At 40.5% G+C, this 19,893-nt stretch overlaps 2 protein-coding genes across 2 annotated transcripts; both read left to right on the plus strand.

Moving 5' to 3' along the window:
• Positions 1-246: 246 nt before the first annotated feature.
• On the plus strand, positions 247-2,057 carry ASB15 (ankyrin repeat and SOCS box containing 15). Its single transcript, XM_063155878.1, is given in 6 exon segments — positions 247-299; positions 1,445-1,519; positions 1,521-1,795; positions 1,798-1,836; positions 1,839-1,923; positions 1,925-2,057. Coding segments are annotated over 6 exon segments (660 nt in total).
• A 10,848-nt stretch (positions 2,058-12,905) lies between these two features.
• Positions 12,906-19,658, plus strand: LMOD2 (leiomodin 2). The gene is made up of 3 exons (XM_063155377.1): positions 12,906-13,845; positions 17,567-18,892; positions 19,232-19,658. The coding sequence occupies exons 1-3, from the start codon at positions 13,573-13,575 to the stop codon at positions 19,256-19,258; spliced, it is 1,626 nt and encodes a 541-aa protein (XP_063011447.1). The 5' UTR covers positions 12,906-13,572; the 3' UTR covers positions 19,259-19,658.
• The last annotated feature ends 235 nt before the right edge of the window (positions 19,659-19,893 follow it).

Raw genomic sequence — 19,893 nt, forward strand, 5'->3', positions numbered from 1 at the left:
ACATGACAATAAAGAACATGCAATGGAAAACAGCACTAAGTTTGGCAGCAAAAACTGGCTTTGTGGAAAATGTGCAAATGATCCCGGAAAAGGGTGTTTTTCCCAATACCATAAGTTACAAGAGAAACTTATTGGTCAGCAATGCAAGAAGCTGCAAAACAGAGATGCAAAGACATTTTTGATGTTCTGAAGAATGATGGAAATGTGAACATTAAGGACAAATATTGAGTAACACCATTAGGGGTTATGGCTGAATGTGGTCACTGTGATGTGCTGGAGCATCTTAATCATAATGATAGGTATTCAAGAAAAGAGAAATTCACCTCTGCACTGGCATACATCTTGCCTGAGTGCTGAGATCTTTCAGGAAAAAAAGAGGAAATTATCTGGAAGGAAAGGAAGCATACGTGAGTGTTTCTGCTGGACTGGAGTGATGCTTACATGTTTCTGTAATGCATGAGGGAGGAGTGGTAGAGTTGAAAGCAATTCCTTTCACTCAAGGAGAGATTGCTATAAGTGCTCTTCTTGCTCTGTTGTGTTTCTCTTCACTCCATCCCTCCCTCCTACCTTTCCTTCCACATATGGAATTATATTGGTATTAATCAATGAAGTATATTTGAAATCTGTCGGTTTGAAAGTCCTCAGTTGTAATGCTTACAGTCAAAGCAGAACCTGCTCAGGTGAGCACTTGAACTTGTGTCTGTACACCTCTTATTTTGGTTTTGAGTTTTATATTTGCCCCAAAAAATAGTCTGTGCTTTAGTAGAGCTTTAACTTAAATATATCTGAAAATAAGGAGGAAAGTACTCTGGATTTGTTTTTATGATGCTCTGTAAATCACTTTGGATATACATATAAGTTCTGTTTCCTCCTTTGAGGTGGACATGTCAAGGCCTCAGCAGATGATTGTGTACCAGCATTATTTTAAGCAGCTGGAGGACATAGTCTAGACTGCATAGCTCTGCTTCTGAAATGTGAAGTGGCAGTGAGCCTGGTGAGGCAGGGCTGCTCCCCACACACAAAATGGCTTGTGAGGGCCTGTGAGGGCTTGTGAATGGCTTACTCACACCTGTGAGGATGAGTTGGTCTTTACATTTTTACTAAGAGACAATGTGACACAAGGTTACATCAAAGATGCTTGTAGTAAACTTGGCAAATGTATACTTATGTACATTTCTATTTTAGAAGTACCACTGTTCTATTAGATTTAACTAACTTTTCTTTTTAGCAGAAACTAAGCAAAATGCAAAACACGCTCCTTAGAATTAAGTGAAAACCACTGAAACAACTTAAACACATCTTATATGACAGTGCTCAAAACTGGTGTTTCTATGTTTTAAACTTTTGTAAGAAGCCTAAGTGGTAACTAAGAACATAAATGGATGAGGGTTATTTTCTTCCTGTAAGGAAGTTACACCTGCCTAGTTTTGTTGACTGTTTTTAGGGGCAGGAAGTATCTCATTGCAGCCACATCCCAAACTTTAATCCAGGAAAGTGGGCCAAGCACTGTTCATTCTGCTAGACAGCCAGAACCAATGTCTAGAGCTTGTCATTGAAAATGGTTTGGATGTCAACACTCTCTTGTCTGAACACATAACTTCAAATACTTATGATGACAGAAGAGGGACTGCACTTTGTTGTGCTGTTTCTAATAATGAGATTCTTCACACCAAAATATTGCTCAAAGCAGGAGCAAATCCAAAAAAGGGTCCTTTAAACTATGTTCTCATAGCAGTGAGAGCTGACTGCCATGGAATTGTAAAGCTACTCCTGTCTTATGGAGCAGATGTCAACTGCTAATTTTGTTGCTTAATGATTCGCATTTCCCCAATGCATTTGGTATTCTTTGAGTGGTGACATGATGCTGAGGCTGTTGCACAGTCATGGATATAATGTGGAGATGTGTTTGGACTTTGTGTCAGGGTATCTTTGGAAATTCTTTTGTGTGGCCAGCTCCAGAGCTTGAGCCTATTCCCTGTTGGACTACTTCTTCAATAAACAATAAACTAATAAATACATACATTCCTTGCTTCTCTTCACTTGGCTCTTTTCGTTAGCCAGATTGAAACACTCTGGTTTATAGTGTTGAATTAAGATTAACATACTGTCAAAATCATTTTTTGAAAACACTCAAAAAATAAAATAGCCATTTCCCATTTTCCTCTCTGAGGTAGAGAAAATGATGGTGCTGATGTGGTTTTATTATTTATTTACATTAATATATTAGAGATTTAGAAAGGAAATTTTAAGAAATCACAAGGAAGAATTCTGGAATTTCTGTTCCTTTCCTAGCTAGTGGAGTAGATGTGTTTCCAAAGAAATATTTCTGTTGAACAAAACAGTGCCACAGATTACAGGATTTTTTTTGCCTTCAATCCTGTTTGCATAAATTAAGAGTTCACAAAGGCTAAACATGGAAGAAAACAGCTTTTAAAGTAACCTACCTAGGTATTAATTTGACTGTTGAAGGCCATTTCTAGTGCTTTGTTTGAATTAACTTCTGTAATTACTTTAAAATGTGTTCTTTGGCATTTCTCTGCACAGATTTAGAAATTATGGCTTGATGTGTTCTCTGCTTCAGTTCTATGAGTTTATTGCTGTTCTGTGATTGAAACATTTAGCTGGAAAAGTGGCTTGTGTTTTTTATAATTACACAGATTATGTGCCTCTAAGCGCAAGAATTCATTTTTTCATAGAAACACAGTAAAAATGAACAAAGATACCACAGACTGGATAAATATCTAACTTCCAGTTAATAGTAATGTTAAGAGTTATTATAGGAAATTTTAATTGCTTATGTCAGGTCACAATCATCCAAAGAGTTGTAGCATGCTTTGTACATTAAAGATCGTGGTTCTATGTAAAAGTCTTTAAACATCTAAATTATTATTTTTAGGTATTTTTGCAAAGTGTTTGGTCCAGGTGCAGCTTTGGTGTATACATGTATCAAGGCTTGGCAAAATTTAAGGGACTTTAGGTAAGTTCTTTTAAACAAATACTAGATTTTGATGGGCAAACCAGGAAATCAAGCAGCCTATCCCCTTGGTTAAGAAATATTGTAACATTAATTTTGGTTCCTTCAGAGTTTTGGCAGATCAGTTCTTGAACAGACTCACCCTCAGTCATGCTTTCATGCACTGCACAGTATGTTTCTGCACATTTAGAGAAAAAAAAGTCTGACAGAATAAATTTAAAGATATTTAATTAAAAATTATTTGCAGTTACTCCCTTTGTTTTTATAGCATCTGTTCCATCTTGAGGAAAGAAAAAAATGCAGACCCTCCCAACTAAGAAGATATTTCAGTTGGTGGATATCAGGATTACACAGGGCATAATCCATTTAGCTAAACCCACAGTTATCAAGTTATTGTGTTGGAAAGGACTTTAAAGATCATTTAGTTCCAACCCCCCTACCATGGTTGGGGACACTTTCCATTACAGCAAGTTTCTCAAAGCCATCTGCAATTTGGCCTTGAACACTTCCAGGGATGGGGCAGCCACAACAACTCTGGGCATCCTGTTATTTGAGAGATATGCTGGTTATCACACACACACGTATTCACAGAACCCAAAACTCAGCTCCAGGATGCTTCTGCCCTACCCCCAGAACTTGCTTTCCATGTTCTTCAGAATTTCTCCTTACTTGCTGAATGTCATTGTCACTGAAGACCTAACTTCTGAGTCAGACGTGTAAATTCCACGTCCCAAGGCAGCTAGATTGGTCCTTTGTGTGTCCTTCTTCATGACAGATTCACTGGAACAAATAGAAGAAGTGAAAATTACTGGTCTGGGACACGAAGAAGGCTTAATTCCTCCTTCTGCTCTCAGTAAGGCTACTATTCATGTAGATTTCTGAGACACAACTTCTGGGGGTTTTGCCAGGAATTTTGACCAAGATGAAAAATAATAATTTAGTCACTTCTGAAAAATTTCTAGGCATCTGGTATCTGAGCCAGGCCCCTGACAGAAGGATGCCCCAGGTGGCTGGTGACTGCAGACATGGCCTGAGCACAGAGTGCCTAGTGAACTCCACACAGCTGACTGCAAGTCAAGGCTCCACTGGCCAATACCTCCCGGACATAACAGGATAAATACATGTATGCCTCCTAACCTATAAACTGATACTTCTCTGTGGGAATTCTTAATCAGAAATATGGGCCTAATCATAATAAATCTTAAATTGTGGTAATTTAAATTAATACAGTGACCACAACACAAGAATCTGGGTTATCACATATCTGATACAGTATACTGCTACCAGCAAAGGAAACATGATCAAATAAGGCTTTCGATAGGAGATTTTAAACCCTTTCTGTGGCTAGAGCCAAATTCCATTAGTAATTTTAGTTCACGGGCAAAGGTTTATATTTAGGACTTCATACAAGCATCAGGCAGTAGTTACATTGCCTGCAGCATCAAAGCATTCAGATGTAGCACTGAGCATTGCCCCAAGTGTTTAAAATACCATGAACTAGTCCTTTGAATTTCACTAGGTAAGCTAAAAAGACATGGTACTGGTTGTGTTTGCCTTTTAATCAGTAGAGCCAGGCCCTTTTTTTGTTTTTTTGCCTGTTATAGGAGGTGGAGGGATACTGGTTTAAAGCTTTTCTGTCCTTCACCATTGAAGTTGTTTATTTATTAAAGGCTTCTGCCCACCCTTGCTTCCCTTCCTTCCCACCCCCATCCTCCTCCTCTAAAGCAATACAGCATTATGAGAAAGTGTCTTTTATATTTTCAAGGCATCTGTGAACTGAATGGAGGGAAAAGCAAAACTTTATTTTAAATTAAATATGAGGTGAGATGCTCATGGAGCTGTTTTCCCCAGGTCAGGTTTATGGCACAGCTAGAAATTGAACTCAGCTCTTTTGACTCCCATATTTTGCAGCCAGACCATTTGATGCTACTTTTTATGGACTTGACTACATGGTGGTAGGACCAGGAAATGTAACTGGGCCAGAGCTGGTGGTTGTGTGAAAAGGCACAAAGGCTTCATTCCCAGCTGGAAGAATAAATTGGTAGGAAAAAGCCTTTTTATTTTCCCTACTTGGACTGTGATTGAACCCTTGCAACACTAGCATTTAATTTTCTCGACTATTTGGGTGTGTCCCACAGGCTGTTCCACCGCAACCCAATTCCATGGCATGCCCACCCCCGGGCAATGTTGTCTACAAGTAATTAAACGCCCTGGCACTGAATCAGGCATGCTGTGGGATAGGGCCTCCTATCGATTTGGGGACAATGTTTGAAATCAGAGGTATAATTTGGTTTCTATTTCTCATAAAATCTGACAAAAGCAGCTGCACCAGGCTGTGAACTCTCCAAGGAGCCAGACATTCAACAGTGGTTACATCAGCCTTTAGCTTTTTCAGTACCCGTGGGATGGAGTTTGTAGCTGTGTTTCCAGAGCTCAGTGCAGGAGGGAGAAACCCATAGCCATGAGTCCTGCATATGACGAGCTGTTCCCTGTAGAAGCCATAATGTTGTGTGTGGGACATCCATAAAGCTCTGTGCACTGACTACCATCTAATTTTGGGAGCTGGCATGGCAGAGCTGGTTCTGGGTATCAAGGCCGGGGTGAGGCTGAGGTGGGAGGTGAGCAGCAATTTTACTGCAGCCATCTGTGTTCTGGCATGGGCTCCAAGTGCCTGAGCTGCCCTTTCCCAGACTATTGCCATCAGTACACGAGTCACACATGGAAAAACACCGTCACAAAGTCACAGCCTCTTTTGTGTCTACCTTGGGGTAAGGTAAAGGCATTTTTTGTGACCCTTACTTGGGGCAGGAAAAAACCCCTACTAAAATATCCATGGTTTGGCTATGGCTTGCACGGACATAAATTTGTTTTTACTTATCTCTGTAGAACAGGTTTTATCTCTTTTGTTTTTCCATCACTTCCAGGGTCTGGAACATAAGTCTTATGAGGAATGGCTGAGGGAGCTGAGGTTCTCCTGAAAAGCTACAAAAATATATTAGTGAATGGTTAGTAGTCATAAGAATGATGTAACAGTGTAGCTCTGGTGACATGTTCAATGTATTTTCATTTAATTTTCAAAATTCGAATTTTCAGTAGAAATCTCTACATCTAATTGGGAAAACCCAATGCCATTTGTCCATGTTTACTATGCATGGTAGACATTCGCAGAACTTCTGTAATCATTAATATGGACTGACAAAATATAAAAACAAACCCCCAACATAATCAAAGACAGTAGAGAATTTACCTGGTTAGTACTGCTGCTTGTATTTAATTCTCTGTGAAGTACATAACTTCTTTATATTGCTGGCATCTTCTTTTTAAAAAATCTTCATAAACGCACACTGTTAAAAAAAAGTGACAAAGGATGCTAAATATAGTAACTACTTGTTTTGCTCTCTTGTGTATAAAGAAATAGAGTAATTTTTTTAACTGAATTACAAACTGTAGGTTTGGCTAAGTTATATGGGAGAATTGTCTGTCAGGTTTTAACAAAGGATGAAATCCATGCAGTTTTCATAATCACTTATAATTTAATAACTACATACGGACATGCATATTACAGTGTACTTGCAAATACCACCATAAATAATACAGTTCTTACATTGGTTATTTTTACCTATTTTATTATGCTTAATTTTTAAAAAAGTAGTAGGCTAACTGCATCCCATTGAAATTATCCTTCCAACCCCCACATTTTTTGTGCATACAGCAGTTCCTCTGTTACTTTCTTTGCAATACAGTGGCCTCTACTTCCTTTCCAAACCTGTTGAGCAATATTGCGATGTAATTCCAAACAGCTGCTGTGGTCACCCTATGTCTGTACATCAGTAGCGAGTGAAACTATTTCTATATATAGTTTGTAAATCTGTTGGCAATGTTTGTAAAGCAGACTGAGATTCTTCCTGGGGAATAAGAGCAGCTCTGGGAAAGCAAGAGCAGTATCCCGTCCTTGTGTACAAAGCAGTTTATCTATTTGGTGTGGAGAAATGAGGAAATGGCCAGTCTGCAGACACGTGAAAAAGCACTTGCTTTGGGCAAAACCCTGGCAGGAATAGTTTGTGCTGTCAAAGATAAGCAGGTTCATCTCATGCTGTTAATACAGAACATGACATTGTAGTGACATTAGATGATTAAAAAGTATTGGCTGTGTAGGAAGAAAAGAAAACTGGGAATGGGAATGACATTTATTCAATACGATTTATTTTCCCCCAATGTCTTCCTTATTTTATGTGATTCAGGTAGGCAGAAGGAGCAATAAATCCCAAGTCTGCTGCACCTTTGGCACCCAGTGGCATCCTCTCTTCTGTATTCATAAGTAAGGCAACACAAATACCCTCACTGTGTGGGGGTGAAATACATTAGATTAGTGGTTGCCCTGTGCCTTGTTGGTATATGTGCATAATTATGTCCCCAGCAACTGTTGAGAAAGCTGTTTTCCAAACTGATCTGAGCAATGAGGCAGCCCACATGCACATGTTTTTGAGTGAAAGCTGGTTATTGTTTGTGATGGTTTGAGTTCTTAAACTACAGCCTGGACCTGGAATCTGCCCTCTTGGTAGGTAGCCTGGGGAGTGTTGCAGGGAATCTGTGGGAAAAATCTGTCTTTGAGATAGAATGCTGAATCTGATTCCCAAGCAAAGACTGGTTTTGAATCAGGGTCATGTTTGCACTTACACCGCTTTGTGTTCCCCCAGCATGTATGATAGAAAACATCTTTTTCTTCTGTGTGACTCCCTGTTTACAGCCATCACCCAGAGAGATGGAGTGAACAACAGAATCATCTGGCACTGAGAAAAGCAGCTGAAAAATTGTTTCTTCAAATACCTTCAGTGCATGCTTCATCCCATTTGCTCTGCTGACAGCACTGTTAAATGTAGGTGATGACACATCCTTTTCAGGCACAGTATCGTGCACACGATTTTCACAAGTTATGCGAGTCTCCCGAGGGAAAGAGCTGCAGCTTGTCCCATCAGTCTGCCTCGTGGTCTTGTGTACTTGCCAGGCTGCTTGACCCTGTGTCTCTCCAGGATGGTTTGAATTCTGCATTCAACCTGGGCCTGTACACGCAGCATACAAAAACTGAGACATATATAGAGATAAATATATATATATATATATTGCTGTAGTGGGAGGGGGAGAGCAGGCAGTGAGGAACACGAGGGCAGGACACAGGAGACGTGCAAGGAGGAGTAGGAAGGAGAGGTCAGCAAACAGGCTGTGGAGGTGGCTGAGAAGAGTGAGGGGTCTGCAGGGAAAGCAGGAGCAGGGGGCCTGCAGGAGCAGGGGTGGAGAAGGCAGCCCAGCAGCAGTAAGGCATGAAGAGAGAGCTCAGGGGCTGGTGCCTTAAGTGGAGAGCACAAGGGAAGGAGTTGGTTCAGGACTGAGGGTTGCAAAAGGGGTGGTGGGAGGCAGGAGCAAGCAGCACTGCAGACAGGCAGCAGGAGACATGGGGAAAGCCCAGTGTGCTGTGATGCATTGTTTTTAGTGTGCTCTATGGCAATTGGAGCAGTTCCTGCAGTGTGGGACTGAGCTCAGTATGAGCCAACGCATCTGTCTGACAGGCTGTCCTCCCGAGCCGGGACTGAAATAGCCGCTGTCCTGCGCCTGAGGACAAGGTTGTGCAGCCCTCTCTGTGCCTGCCTGTAGCCTCCCCTGCACTCATCTGAGTGGAAATATGCATTTAACTGTGGGCTTTGTCCTGCTGAGGGGTGAGCACCGCCTGCCACACGTTACTTGTGGCCTTTAAGCAATTGAGCCAATGTGCCCCAAGTGTAGAAACGTGAGAAGCGGAACAGAGTCGCCTTGGCTGCTGATTGAAATAATTAATTGCTTGGAAAGGCAAAATGGACACTTTGAAGGCTTTCCTCTTGTAAAACCAAGACAATAAAAGATCTTTACTCCAGGTTAGGAAAGATGGAATATCTTGTCTGAAATTTAGCTGCTGAAAGTCAGGAACCCTGAGTGCCAAGGTCTGCAATGATAGAGTGAATCCTCCTCCTATAAAATGGGTGCTTCCAGTTCTTCTTTTCCCTCAGCTCAGGTTCTGAAGTGAACAAACCTTTTAATAATTCTGTCGAATGAGAGATGAGTTTTCATGACCTTTTGGTGAAATAGTGAATTCCCTGCATACAGGATTTCAACAGGGCATTAGGGAGGTGAGTTTGGGTTTTCTGTTAGGAGTTGGCAAAGCACTTCATCAAATCATCACAAAGATCTTTTAGGTCATCAAGTTCAAATGTTAGCCTAACACTGCTAAGACCACAACTAAACTGTGCTCCTAAGTGCCACATCTACATGCATTTTCAATACATGCAGGGATGGTGACTCAGCTATGGACACCTGTTCCAATACTTGACAACCCCTTTCATGAAGAGATTTTTCCTAATGTCTAATTGTAGGACTCATCCTAGACAGCAGCCAATGTAGCCACTATAAATCTGCCTTCCTCTACTACATATGGTTCGTGCTCTACTCACTGCCTCCTGTGATGGAAGAAAGTTCCCTGTGCCACCTCACTAGCACACAATGGACTCTTCCTAAATTGTTTCTAATGGTGTGATTGAGAACAAATCTGGGGAAATAGTTTGCTCAGACCTCTGGGTCTTTTGCTTGCTTTTTTTAGAAATCAGAACATATATAGTACCTGAGAAAGAAGACTATGAAACAGGAACAAACTGTTTCAGGTAAGAATGCTAATAACAGGAAAACCCAATTACTCCTGTCATTGTTCTGAGTTCCTCTTGGAGGCTGGAACCTGCGATCTGAAGTGTTGTTAGGGTGGGAAGCTTCAACCATGGCTGATGCCCACAGGAACTGAACCCTGATCAGCTGAAATGCTTGCATAATGCCAAATACTGCCAGAAAGGGAATCCAAAATTCCAAATTAGTGGGTACTTTGAGTCTTAAGGTTTCTGTCCTCTCTTCTTCTTCCTTAAAAAAGTGGTAACACTTTCAGGTCCTCTGAAAAGGCCACTGACAATTGAAATAATTGATAGCTTTACTATGCTGAAGAACAGGGGCAAAATAAAATACTGTAAGGCTATTAAATGTGTGTGATCTTTCCCATGCAATGAAAAAGAGTAAAGGTTCTGAATAAAGGTTCTGACACTCATGTGTCTAGGATCAAAGTATGTGATTAGAGAACTATGGAATTAAGGACTGTTTCAGTGCTCGTAAGTAGGCAATAACAAATACTATTGCCACATTTTCTGACAAGTGAGTACTTGTACTGTTTTAGCATATTATTTTTAGTCTGTGTGTTATTTTCCATGTGCTACAGCCTTATTGTTTTTATTAAAATAGTGCTAGAAAGTGTTTGTGGCTCTTCACCTTTGGCCATTTCCCTGTAAAGAATAGGTCATAAAATACCACGAGTGCCATATAGGATCAAGAGGGGACACAAACCTCTCATAACCTCACCTGACTGCCAATTTTCCCCCTGCTTCAGGGGAGACATGTACAAGAAAGTACCTTGTCCATCTTTGGTAAGGTCTTTAAATTATCTCATGACTAGAATGGACACCATTGACATTTTGTGAAGAAAAAATATCGCTACTGGCCCAGTGTTGTATCATGTCTCAGCAAGGAGTATCATTGAAGGTAATATTCATGTTATTTAATATTCCTTTGGAATATTATTTTAGAAGTGAATAATTCATGCTGCTTTTTAAAAGTTTCTTTGATTTTGGAAAATTTTGTTTATACATAGAAAACTTCGTATAGACAATTCAGGTGTCTGTATGTTTGTACTTTGTATGATGGACTCTCAGCTCAGGAAAATTGAAAGACTTATAAATTTTGTTGTACCTGACAAAAAAGGAAGAGCAGAAAGCTGAGATTTTTTCTTATGGAAACAATATATTTGAATAGATTTAATTTTTAACAGCATATTATTGCTTTTAATATTATACATATCAGTGTTGTATGTATATCAACATATACTAATGCATATCAACAGTGTACTAATAAAAAATATCATATTTCTAAAAGCATTTCAGTTTCAATCAGGATTTTCCAAGAGAAAATATGTCCAGTTCACATTTCCTAACTCCATCAAAATATGCTTGTAACAAAATGTTGTCAGCAAAAATGCACTCAAGAAATATAATTTATTATGCTGCTACTCTGGATAACTCCAATGATAATGATGTGAACCATTGTCCTAGACATATTAAAAAAATAAAATTGCTTGGAGTGCAGCTATATACAGATAATTAATGCCTATGTCAGCTTTACCCAAAAGCATTGATAATGCCAAATTAAAAGAAAAAAGGAACTTATTATATTTTCCTAGTCTTTCACATTTTTCAGAATTTGGCCCAGTGAAAGAGTGAACAGAACTTCTGTGGACCCACTGACATGAGTGTGTGCACTTGGTCCATGATGGGACCTTATACTATGAAGGTATAAGGGTGTAGGTAACATTCTTAGCTCCATAAGCCGAGCATCTGCCTCCTTTTTATTTTATCGAAAGATTCTGTCTATGTAAATGTCCTGCAAATATTTATTTTATATTAAGCTACATGATATTCTTATGTCTGCTTTATTAATGTATTTTGTAGGTTAGGAAAGACTAAGGTTATAAGCTTTCAAACCATTTCTTGATCAAGATAACTGCATGAAGTTCACATGGACAAATTATCAAAGGAAAAATGTAATTTGTTTGAGCATGATTTTCAAAAAGATCTGAAATTCTCCTCTCTCTACTGTCAGTAAAGCTGTATGAATAATAATGAAACTGAGTGGGGTATTTGCAGGGGTCCCTAGGACGAGGTAAGAGATGAGTGAATTTGACTCCATGTTTCTAGAAGGCTAATTTATTATTTTATGATATTATCTTATATATAAGAATACTATACTAAAACTATACTAAAGAATAGAGAAAGGATACATACAGAAGGCTTAACAAGAATGATAATGAAAACTCTTGACTGATTTCTCAGAGTCTGACACAGCTAATGGTGATTGGTCATTAAGTGAAAACAATTTGCATGAAACTAATCAAACATGGACCTGTTGGTAAACAATCTCCAGCTACATTCTAAAGCAGAAAAACAGGGAGAAGCAAATGAGATAATATTTTTTTTTTCTCTGAGGTTTCTCAGCTTCCCAGGAGAAGGAAACCTGGCAAAGGGATTTTTCAGAAAATATGATAGTGACAAGTGAGCAATTTGGCTAAGCATCATACCTCAGGTATGATGTGCAGGTGTCCAATCTATTCTGATCAAAGAGATGATGTCAGAAAATAACAACACTTAAAATTATGTTCACTTACATTTCCATTAAATGTTGGCTTGACTGTCTAAAACACACTGTGTATTATCATTTAAGAAGGCTGATATATGTTGTTATAGATGTGTTCCTACTTCCATGTATAAAACCTTCTGTCTTCCTCTACCTCCCCTCTCTCACTACATAGATTGGCAGATATTGCTGGCCTGCATGTTTCAAAAAATGCTGCTAGCTCACCATCATTCACTGCTAAATAGAAAAAAGGAAAAAAAACCAAAAAACAACCACATCAGAAAAACAAATAAACAGCACAAAGTTTAATCTTTCTTTCTGCATTTCTTCTTACCGAAAGATACCTGTCAATAAAAATAATATCAGAATAATATAAAATCTTTTAGCAGAAACTATTATGTAGCTATACATTTAGAATAAAGACTTGAAGGGCTCTCTCCAGCTGCACATCAGTCAGTGACAGCAAGCAACAGCCATTAAAAGAATAGCCACTAGAGGCCTTCAGTCACTTGTCTGGTCAGTAGTGGTGAAGGCACAGCCCCCCTGCCCACCCAGGGCTTGTTACCCTTAAATCTCCAGGTGACTCTGTCCATTCCCCCCAGCAGAGCGCAATTCTCCACGTGAACAAAAATCTCACAGGTGCTCCAAATGGACATGAACAGCTGATTCTCACTCTGATAGTCCTGGAAGAAATAAGGGAATTAATAAAAAATTCAGTTGTGTGATTTGTTACAGACAACGTGTGCCACAGTGGGAGCAGTGATCCCCACAGCTGCTGGCATGCCGACCTCCTCCCCTTGGCTGCTTTTCCATAGATCCCAACTGCTGCAAACACCTTGCTGGGATAACAGCATTCCATGAGAAAACTGTGAGAGGAAGTCCACTGAACAGCAGCAAGGGTGTTTTATTTCATGCCCCTGTGACAGCTCAGGATTAAATGGATTTTCATTGTTCTTTCCCCACTGCAATGTGGACATGATGCCAGTGTCAGTGCGCCCGGGGTTTTATTTGGTGCCGCCCCCCCGTCTGCGGGGCTGGTATTCTCCCACTAGCTGCCTGCTCTAAATATGGCCATGGCCAGTGTGTCAATAATCCCCCTCTTTAAGGGACTTGCAAACATTAGTGTTGGGACATTCTTGCTGTTCAGATGTCTAGCTGACGTCTGATGCTTAAAACGGAGCATGCTTTCATCCCTTCATGCATTGTCGTAAGCCCCCGATGATTACTCTTAAAAGGGTGCCTCTGGCTATGCAGGGAAACAGTTGCTGACCACACCAGACACAGCTTGCCTGCTTCAGCCTTCTTGAATGCCTGCTCAGTGTAGCTTTGTACCAGCCTGACCAAGCAGGACCATGTCTACCTTTGGGTACAGAAGAGAGCTCAGTAAATATGAAGACATTGATGAAGATGAGCTCCTCGCCTCTCTCACTGAAGAGGAGCTCAAGGAGCTGGAGCGGGAGCTGGAGGACATAGAGCCCGACCGTAACCTCCCAGTGGGACAGCGGCAGAAGAGCCTGACGGAGAAAACCCCAACAGGGACTTTCAGCAGGGAGGCACTGATGGCCTACTGGGAGAGGGAGACCAAGAAACTCCTGGAAAAAGAGAGGTTGGGTGCATGCGAGAAGGTAAGGTGCTGAGGCATTTGCTGTTTCCTATAAATATTTGGTTTTATTCTGCATTGGCATGATCTCACTGACTGATTTAATTTCTTTTCAGTCTCTTGTGGCATTTTTAAGAACATTGTTAGCCATACCTCTGTGCCTGCTAAAGCACTGAGTATTAGGTCAGATAGTATTTACTCTCTCTGCAGTTACCTTAAGTGCTCAGTTCAGAACAGAAGAAAGTGCCATAAAAACTATCATTAGTGATTAAAACAGGAACAAAAATTAAAGGGCGTTTTGGAAATTATTAATAGCTAGAGATGTGGGCTTTTGGATAGTATTTGATGTTTTAAGAAAGCTACACATAATGCCTTTTCCTTTCCTTAAAAACACCCAGTATTGACTGCTGAGAAACATGTAAGGAAGATAATTTTGAATACATATTATGTCAGAAGCTGAGTAAGCGGATGCCAGGCTTTGTGCTCGCTGGAAGAAAGCAGCTTGTGTTGCAGTCAGCAGCTTGTGTTGCTTTGTTCCTGCTGAGGATCCTTGGCATGGTTCAGGGGTCTTCTGGCAACTGTAGTCAGAGGGCAGCTGGACATTATTTAAAAAGTGGCCTTGGATGGAGTAATCAGTCAAACCATTTAACTGCATTCCCCCAAAAAACAACCAGTAGTGTTTGTTAGGCAACTCCTTCCCCAAAATAAAAATGTTAATAATAAAAGCCATTTCCTGAACTGCAAATGAAGAGTACAGCTGGGCAGGAGTGAAGGGCTCAGTCTTGGCAAGCAGTGAGCGCTCTCAGTCTCAGCTGATGTCCATGTTGGCACTCCTGATCCTTTCTAAAAGTGTATGTGAGACTGAGTCCAACCAAAAAGCAAATTCTATTTTCATGATGGCTCCATGTAATTTAAAAGCAAAGTGGGGACTTGGGGATTTTAAAGCACTGCTTCCTACCAAGCTTTTACTGTGCTTATAGGGACACATTTTCCCATGTTTAAGCAGAAAGTAATACAACAAAGACAGCAAAACTTAACTCAGAACCTCTAACAGCCTTGATGCAGGAGCTTATTTCATTTGCAAGGAAATAATTGCAGTTTATACATTAGATAAAATATCTTCCTAGAGGAAAGTCAGATGTATTAAATTACTCTGCAATATCCAGGATGTTTTTACATGTAAGTATTTTCTCTTGTTTGTGAATGGAGGTATAAGGTCTTTGCAGGCAAGAGCACAGACCAGAAGCTGTCAGCAGACCATTAGTATCAGCTTGCAGACGTCGACTTCACTCCCTGTTTGTCAGTCCTAGAGAGTAAATGGCAAGATTAATGTTTATTTCCAGCTTAGCCTGGAACTCGAAACCTGGGCACTTCTAAAAAACCTGCTGAACAGGTCTAGCTCTGTATCTTACACAATGGCAGGATCTTTTCTTTTTCTTTTTCCATGTATAAAAACTTCCAGAATGCATCCTTAAATAATAAAAGGTCGATATGCTGGTATAGAGGTTGCGAAGACTCTCTCCACTGATGGCAATGAGAAAGGTCCTTGAAAACAATTTTCTTGCTTTCAACTGTCTGGAAATTATGCACCTTTATCTAAGATGGTTATTCATGCTCCTTCTATAGTTAGTGGTGACAGATCAGCTGGTCCAAAAGGCAAACAACTTGCAGATAGCCTTTTAGGGTGAATAGCTTGTCCTCCCAAGATATTTACCTCAGCATTGATTCATTTAGTCCTGAGTTTTCATTATATTACTCCCAAAAAGTAAAATGAAGCCCTACAGGCTGCCTGCAGCTGTCCTGTGCCACAGTGCTGCTACAGTAAGAATATGTCTCTCCATGTTCAATTTCAAAATTATCATGCAGATTATTATGACACCAGAAAATGTACCTGACAGGCAAATAAATTCTGCCTTTGACCTCAGAAATGCCACTCAAAAAAAAAAAAATCAAGTAGGTTTTTATTAATTTAACATCACTAAACATATCAATAGTAAATTTAAAGGCACCTCCATCTGCTCATCTGTAGTATATATCCCTCAAGATATAAAACCAAAGCCATGAAGACAGGGTTTGGATACCTGCTGTTTCCAAGTCTTAAAGCCTCACACATATACAGAAGATACAGGTACAAATCTTGATCCCATAATAAGCCTATAGGTGGCACAGTGTCTCTCAGCATAGGGGCCTTGCTGCACATGTTCTGCAGGAGAAGCAATGGGGCTGGGTCCTACAAGAGCTCTGTGTGCAGGCCAATGCAGTCAGACCCTGCAGGGCCCCAGGTACAGAGTGCTCAGGAACATCAGGCACAAACAACTCAATGTCCTGTTTCATTAAGAGTCACAGTTCTGCAAACATTACAATTAGCATCTTTTTTGCATATGTCCCAGCACAGAATCCTACTGAAAATTGTGAAACAGTACCCTGCATTTTGACAGGTCTTTATTTTCAGAGACAGATAACTAAGCAAACCTAAAACTGCACAGGTTGTCTAAAAATAGGCTGCCCTGCTAGTAACAGTTTTGTTGTCCAGAAACAGAATCACTGTGTCTCTGCACAGTGTACTCACTTTGCAAAATACAATCTAGTATTTTACAGAGAGTAAAACACAAGTATTGCTAAAGTAGTGCTTACAGAACAATTATAATTCATCCAAAGTTTTACATTTACAATTGTGAAGAAAAATGTGTACCTATAGTTTTTCCAGTAGGCAAAACCTGACGTGGAAGACCTTTTGAGCAAGAGGTTTAAGGCTGGCTGTAGATTCTGGGTTCTGTAACACCCCATAGATCCCCATCACACTGCTGGAGTCCTCCATGGGAAGAGTGAGTCTTTCCTGGGGTAGAGACCTTTTCCTGCTCCTCTGTATAGAGTTCTCTTTAGCCACCATAACTGCTAAAGGCAGCAATCAGACCTTTGGGGCATGGTTCCAAATTTGCCTTCCTGATACCTACCAAACACACTAAAAAAACCCTCGTTTTTCAGAAAAACAATGCATTTGCTCTGTAGACAATGAGTTATAACAATTTTCAGTGTGGTGGCTGACCTGTGACAGCTGGTGGTGAGCACCAGCTTAGCTCCTGACAAACACAAAGAAATTCAGGGGTTATTGACGTGTGGTTACATCTTACCTGTGGGAATGCCCCTCAAACCTTTCTTCACAAATTGTTTATTAGTATGTACAGCCCATGCAGTACATCCAAAGTATTTTTGACATGACTTCTGTAATTCAGTACTGTTTTGCATGCTGGTATACAAGACTGCACATGCAGACACTATTTGTATTTTAAAACATGGCAACCTTTAATTTTTGAGACGTACTAACATATGCAAGGGAGTCTGAGATGTCTAAGCCTCCTGAAATGAAGAAGCTTGTTGCTCATGTTCATTCTGAAATTGCTGTCTTATATTTCTGCTGTCAAGGATCCAAATTATATCCCCTTGTAGACATGCCAACACATAGAAAACCTGAAGAAGTATGTCCGTGTCACTTGTATCAAGTTGTCTCAGCAGAAATCACTGACATTGAGTGTTTGCAATTTATGCTAAGCATTTCCTAAAGAATGTAAAAGAAATAATGTTGTATAGGTGTTAGATGAATCATTTTCTGTTCTCCTAACTGTACCTGTTTGTTTTTAGCTTTCAATGTTAATTTATATAGTGACAGTATAATTGTTCCTGTGCTAAAAGGAAGCAGTTCCATTACTTCAATCATGTTTAACACCCACACCTACGTTCCTGTTCAGGATTCTGAGCAAGAAGAGGACAAGTCGGAAGAACTTCAAGAAGAATGCTTCACAGAAAGCAATAGTGAAGTGTCTGAGGAGGCATATACTGAAGAGGATGATGAAGAAGAAGATGAAGAGGAAAATGAAGATGAGAGTGATGATGAGGATGAGGAAGTGCAAAATGCTGCAGCTGGCAGGCATTCTGACCATGGCAAACACAAAAAGTGTAATGGTGCAAAGGACAATGAAAGCTTCCTCAATGGCCATGATGGAAAAGACAGTGATAATCGGAGCTCAAAAAGCAATGCCATCCACCCTTGTGGAAATCCAACAGTTATTGAAGATGCTTTGGAAAAAGTTAGGAGCAACGACCCTGACACCACAGAAGTCAATCTGAACAACATTGAAAACATCACTTCACAGATGCTTATACAATTTTCTCAAGCCCTGAGGGACAACACAGTGGTAAAGTCATTCAGCTTGGCTAACACCCATGCTGATGACAACGTGGCAATAGCTATTGCTGGTATGTTAAAGGTTAATCAGCATATAACTAGTCTGAATATTGAGTCAAATTTTATCACAGGCAAAGGTGTGCTGGCCATCATGAGAGCTCTGCAGCACAACAAGGTTCTAACAGAACTGCGCTTCCACAATCAAAGGCACATCATGGGCAGCCAGGTGGAAATGGACATAGTCAAACTGCTGAAAGAGAACACCACTCTGGTAAAGCTGGGCTACCACTTTGACCTTGCTGGCCCAAGAATGAGCATGACAAGTATCCTGACAAGAAATATGGATAAACAAAGGCAAAAGCGTATGCAGGAGCAGCGGCAGCAGGAGTCAGGTTGTGACGGAGCTATCAATCCAAAGACCAAAGTTCTGCAGAAGGGGACACCTCGGTCCTCACCTTACGTGTCGCCTAAAAGCTCACCATGGTCTTCCCCAAAGCTCCCTAAGAAAGCACTGCCAGTGAAATGCCAGCCTTCAGCCCCTGCACCCCCCCCTCCCCTTCCCCCCTCGCCCCCACCTCCCCCTCCTCCTCCCCCTCCTCCCCTCCTGCCAGAGAAGAAGGCGCCTACCAGGAATATAGCTGAAGTCATCAAACAGCAAGAAAGCTCAAAAAAAGCCTTACATAATGGACAGAAAAAGAAAAAGGGCAAAAAAACCAGAAAACATGAGAACAACATATTGAAAGAAATTAAAGATTCTTTAAAATCAATCTCAGACAGAAAATCAGAGGAAGGCTCACGACCCTCCACCCGGCCATCCACCCCACAAAGGTCTCTCCACGACAACCTTATGGAAGCAATTCGGGCAAGCAGCATAAAGCAATTAAGGCGGGTAAGTAGGAGATCCTCAGTCAGTAACTGATTGTGGTCCAAATATAGCACAAGCTCAGTTAATTTTAGTACACACAGTTAAAAAAAAAAAATCTTAGAGATGTGAGCATAATAAAGCACTTGGGAGGAGGCTTCCCTCTGATTAGGCTTTTCTCAGCACAGTGATTTCTGACTGTGATTTTGACAGAAAGTGGGGTAGTTTCCCAGGCTCAGTCTTGTTATGGGAGATGATGTGTAGCACAGAGCTCTTGGCAGTGTATGTCTGCAGGAATTTCAGGTATTTTGCCATCTAGACTGTACAGCAAATGTAATGAATGCCCTTCCCTTCCCTGTTTCATAGGTGGAGGTACCAGAAGCCCTTCGGTGAAAGCCTGGATGGCAGAACAAGCAGAGCAGTGATCGAGGGGAGGCTGCTTGTCCTTTCACTGGTGATAACATAGACTGTCTAGAAAGCTGCTTCCAAAGTACACTCTTAGATTCAAGCTATTTCTCTTTTATTTCAAAGAAATAAACCTGCTAAATACAAAATAATGCTCTAAGGATCCATTTGCATTGTAATCTGTAAATATGGAAATAATTTTCTTTTTTATTTAATGAGATTTATATTGAGAAGTTGTTGCTTATTTAGATATTCTTGTCAATATCTGATTGCACATAACTGGACAAGTTCTTTACACTGAGATTTAATAGTTTACCAGCCTGTGGTTTCTTCTTTTTTTTTTTTTCCTTGAATTTACAATAAATGTGGTTTGAAGCTTTCAAGCAGACACTTAGTCCTGGATTTCTGTGAATGAAAACCCTCCAGATGCTTGCATCAAGTTCATGAGCATTTGGGAAGTCTCCTGGGAAAGAACCTGAGATCTTTCTCAGCTGCACCTGAGCATTTGTGGAGGACAGTACCTGAGCCCATATGTTAGTGCAGTTTCATATTTGCATTGGAAAAAGAGGTTTATAAGGCCATTAAAACTAAGCTGTGGGTTGTGTCAGCCCACCAGTCTGCCC

This window comes from Melospiza melodia, chromosome 4 (assembly GCF_035770615.1).
Source record: "Melospiza melodia melodia isolate bMelMel2 chromosome 4, bMelMel2.pri, whole genome shotgun sequence".
Lineage (NCBI taxonomy): Eukaryota > Metazoa > Chordata > Aves > Passeriformes > Passerellidae > Melospiza > Melospiza melodia.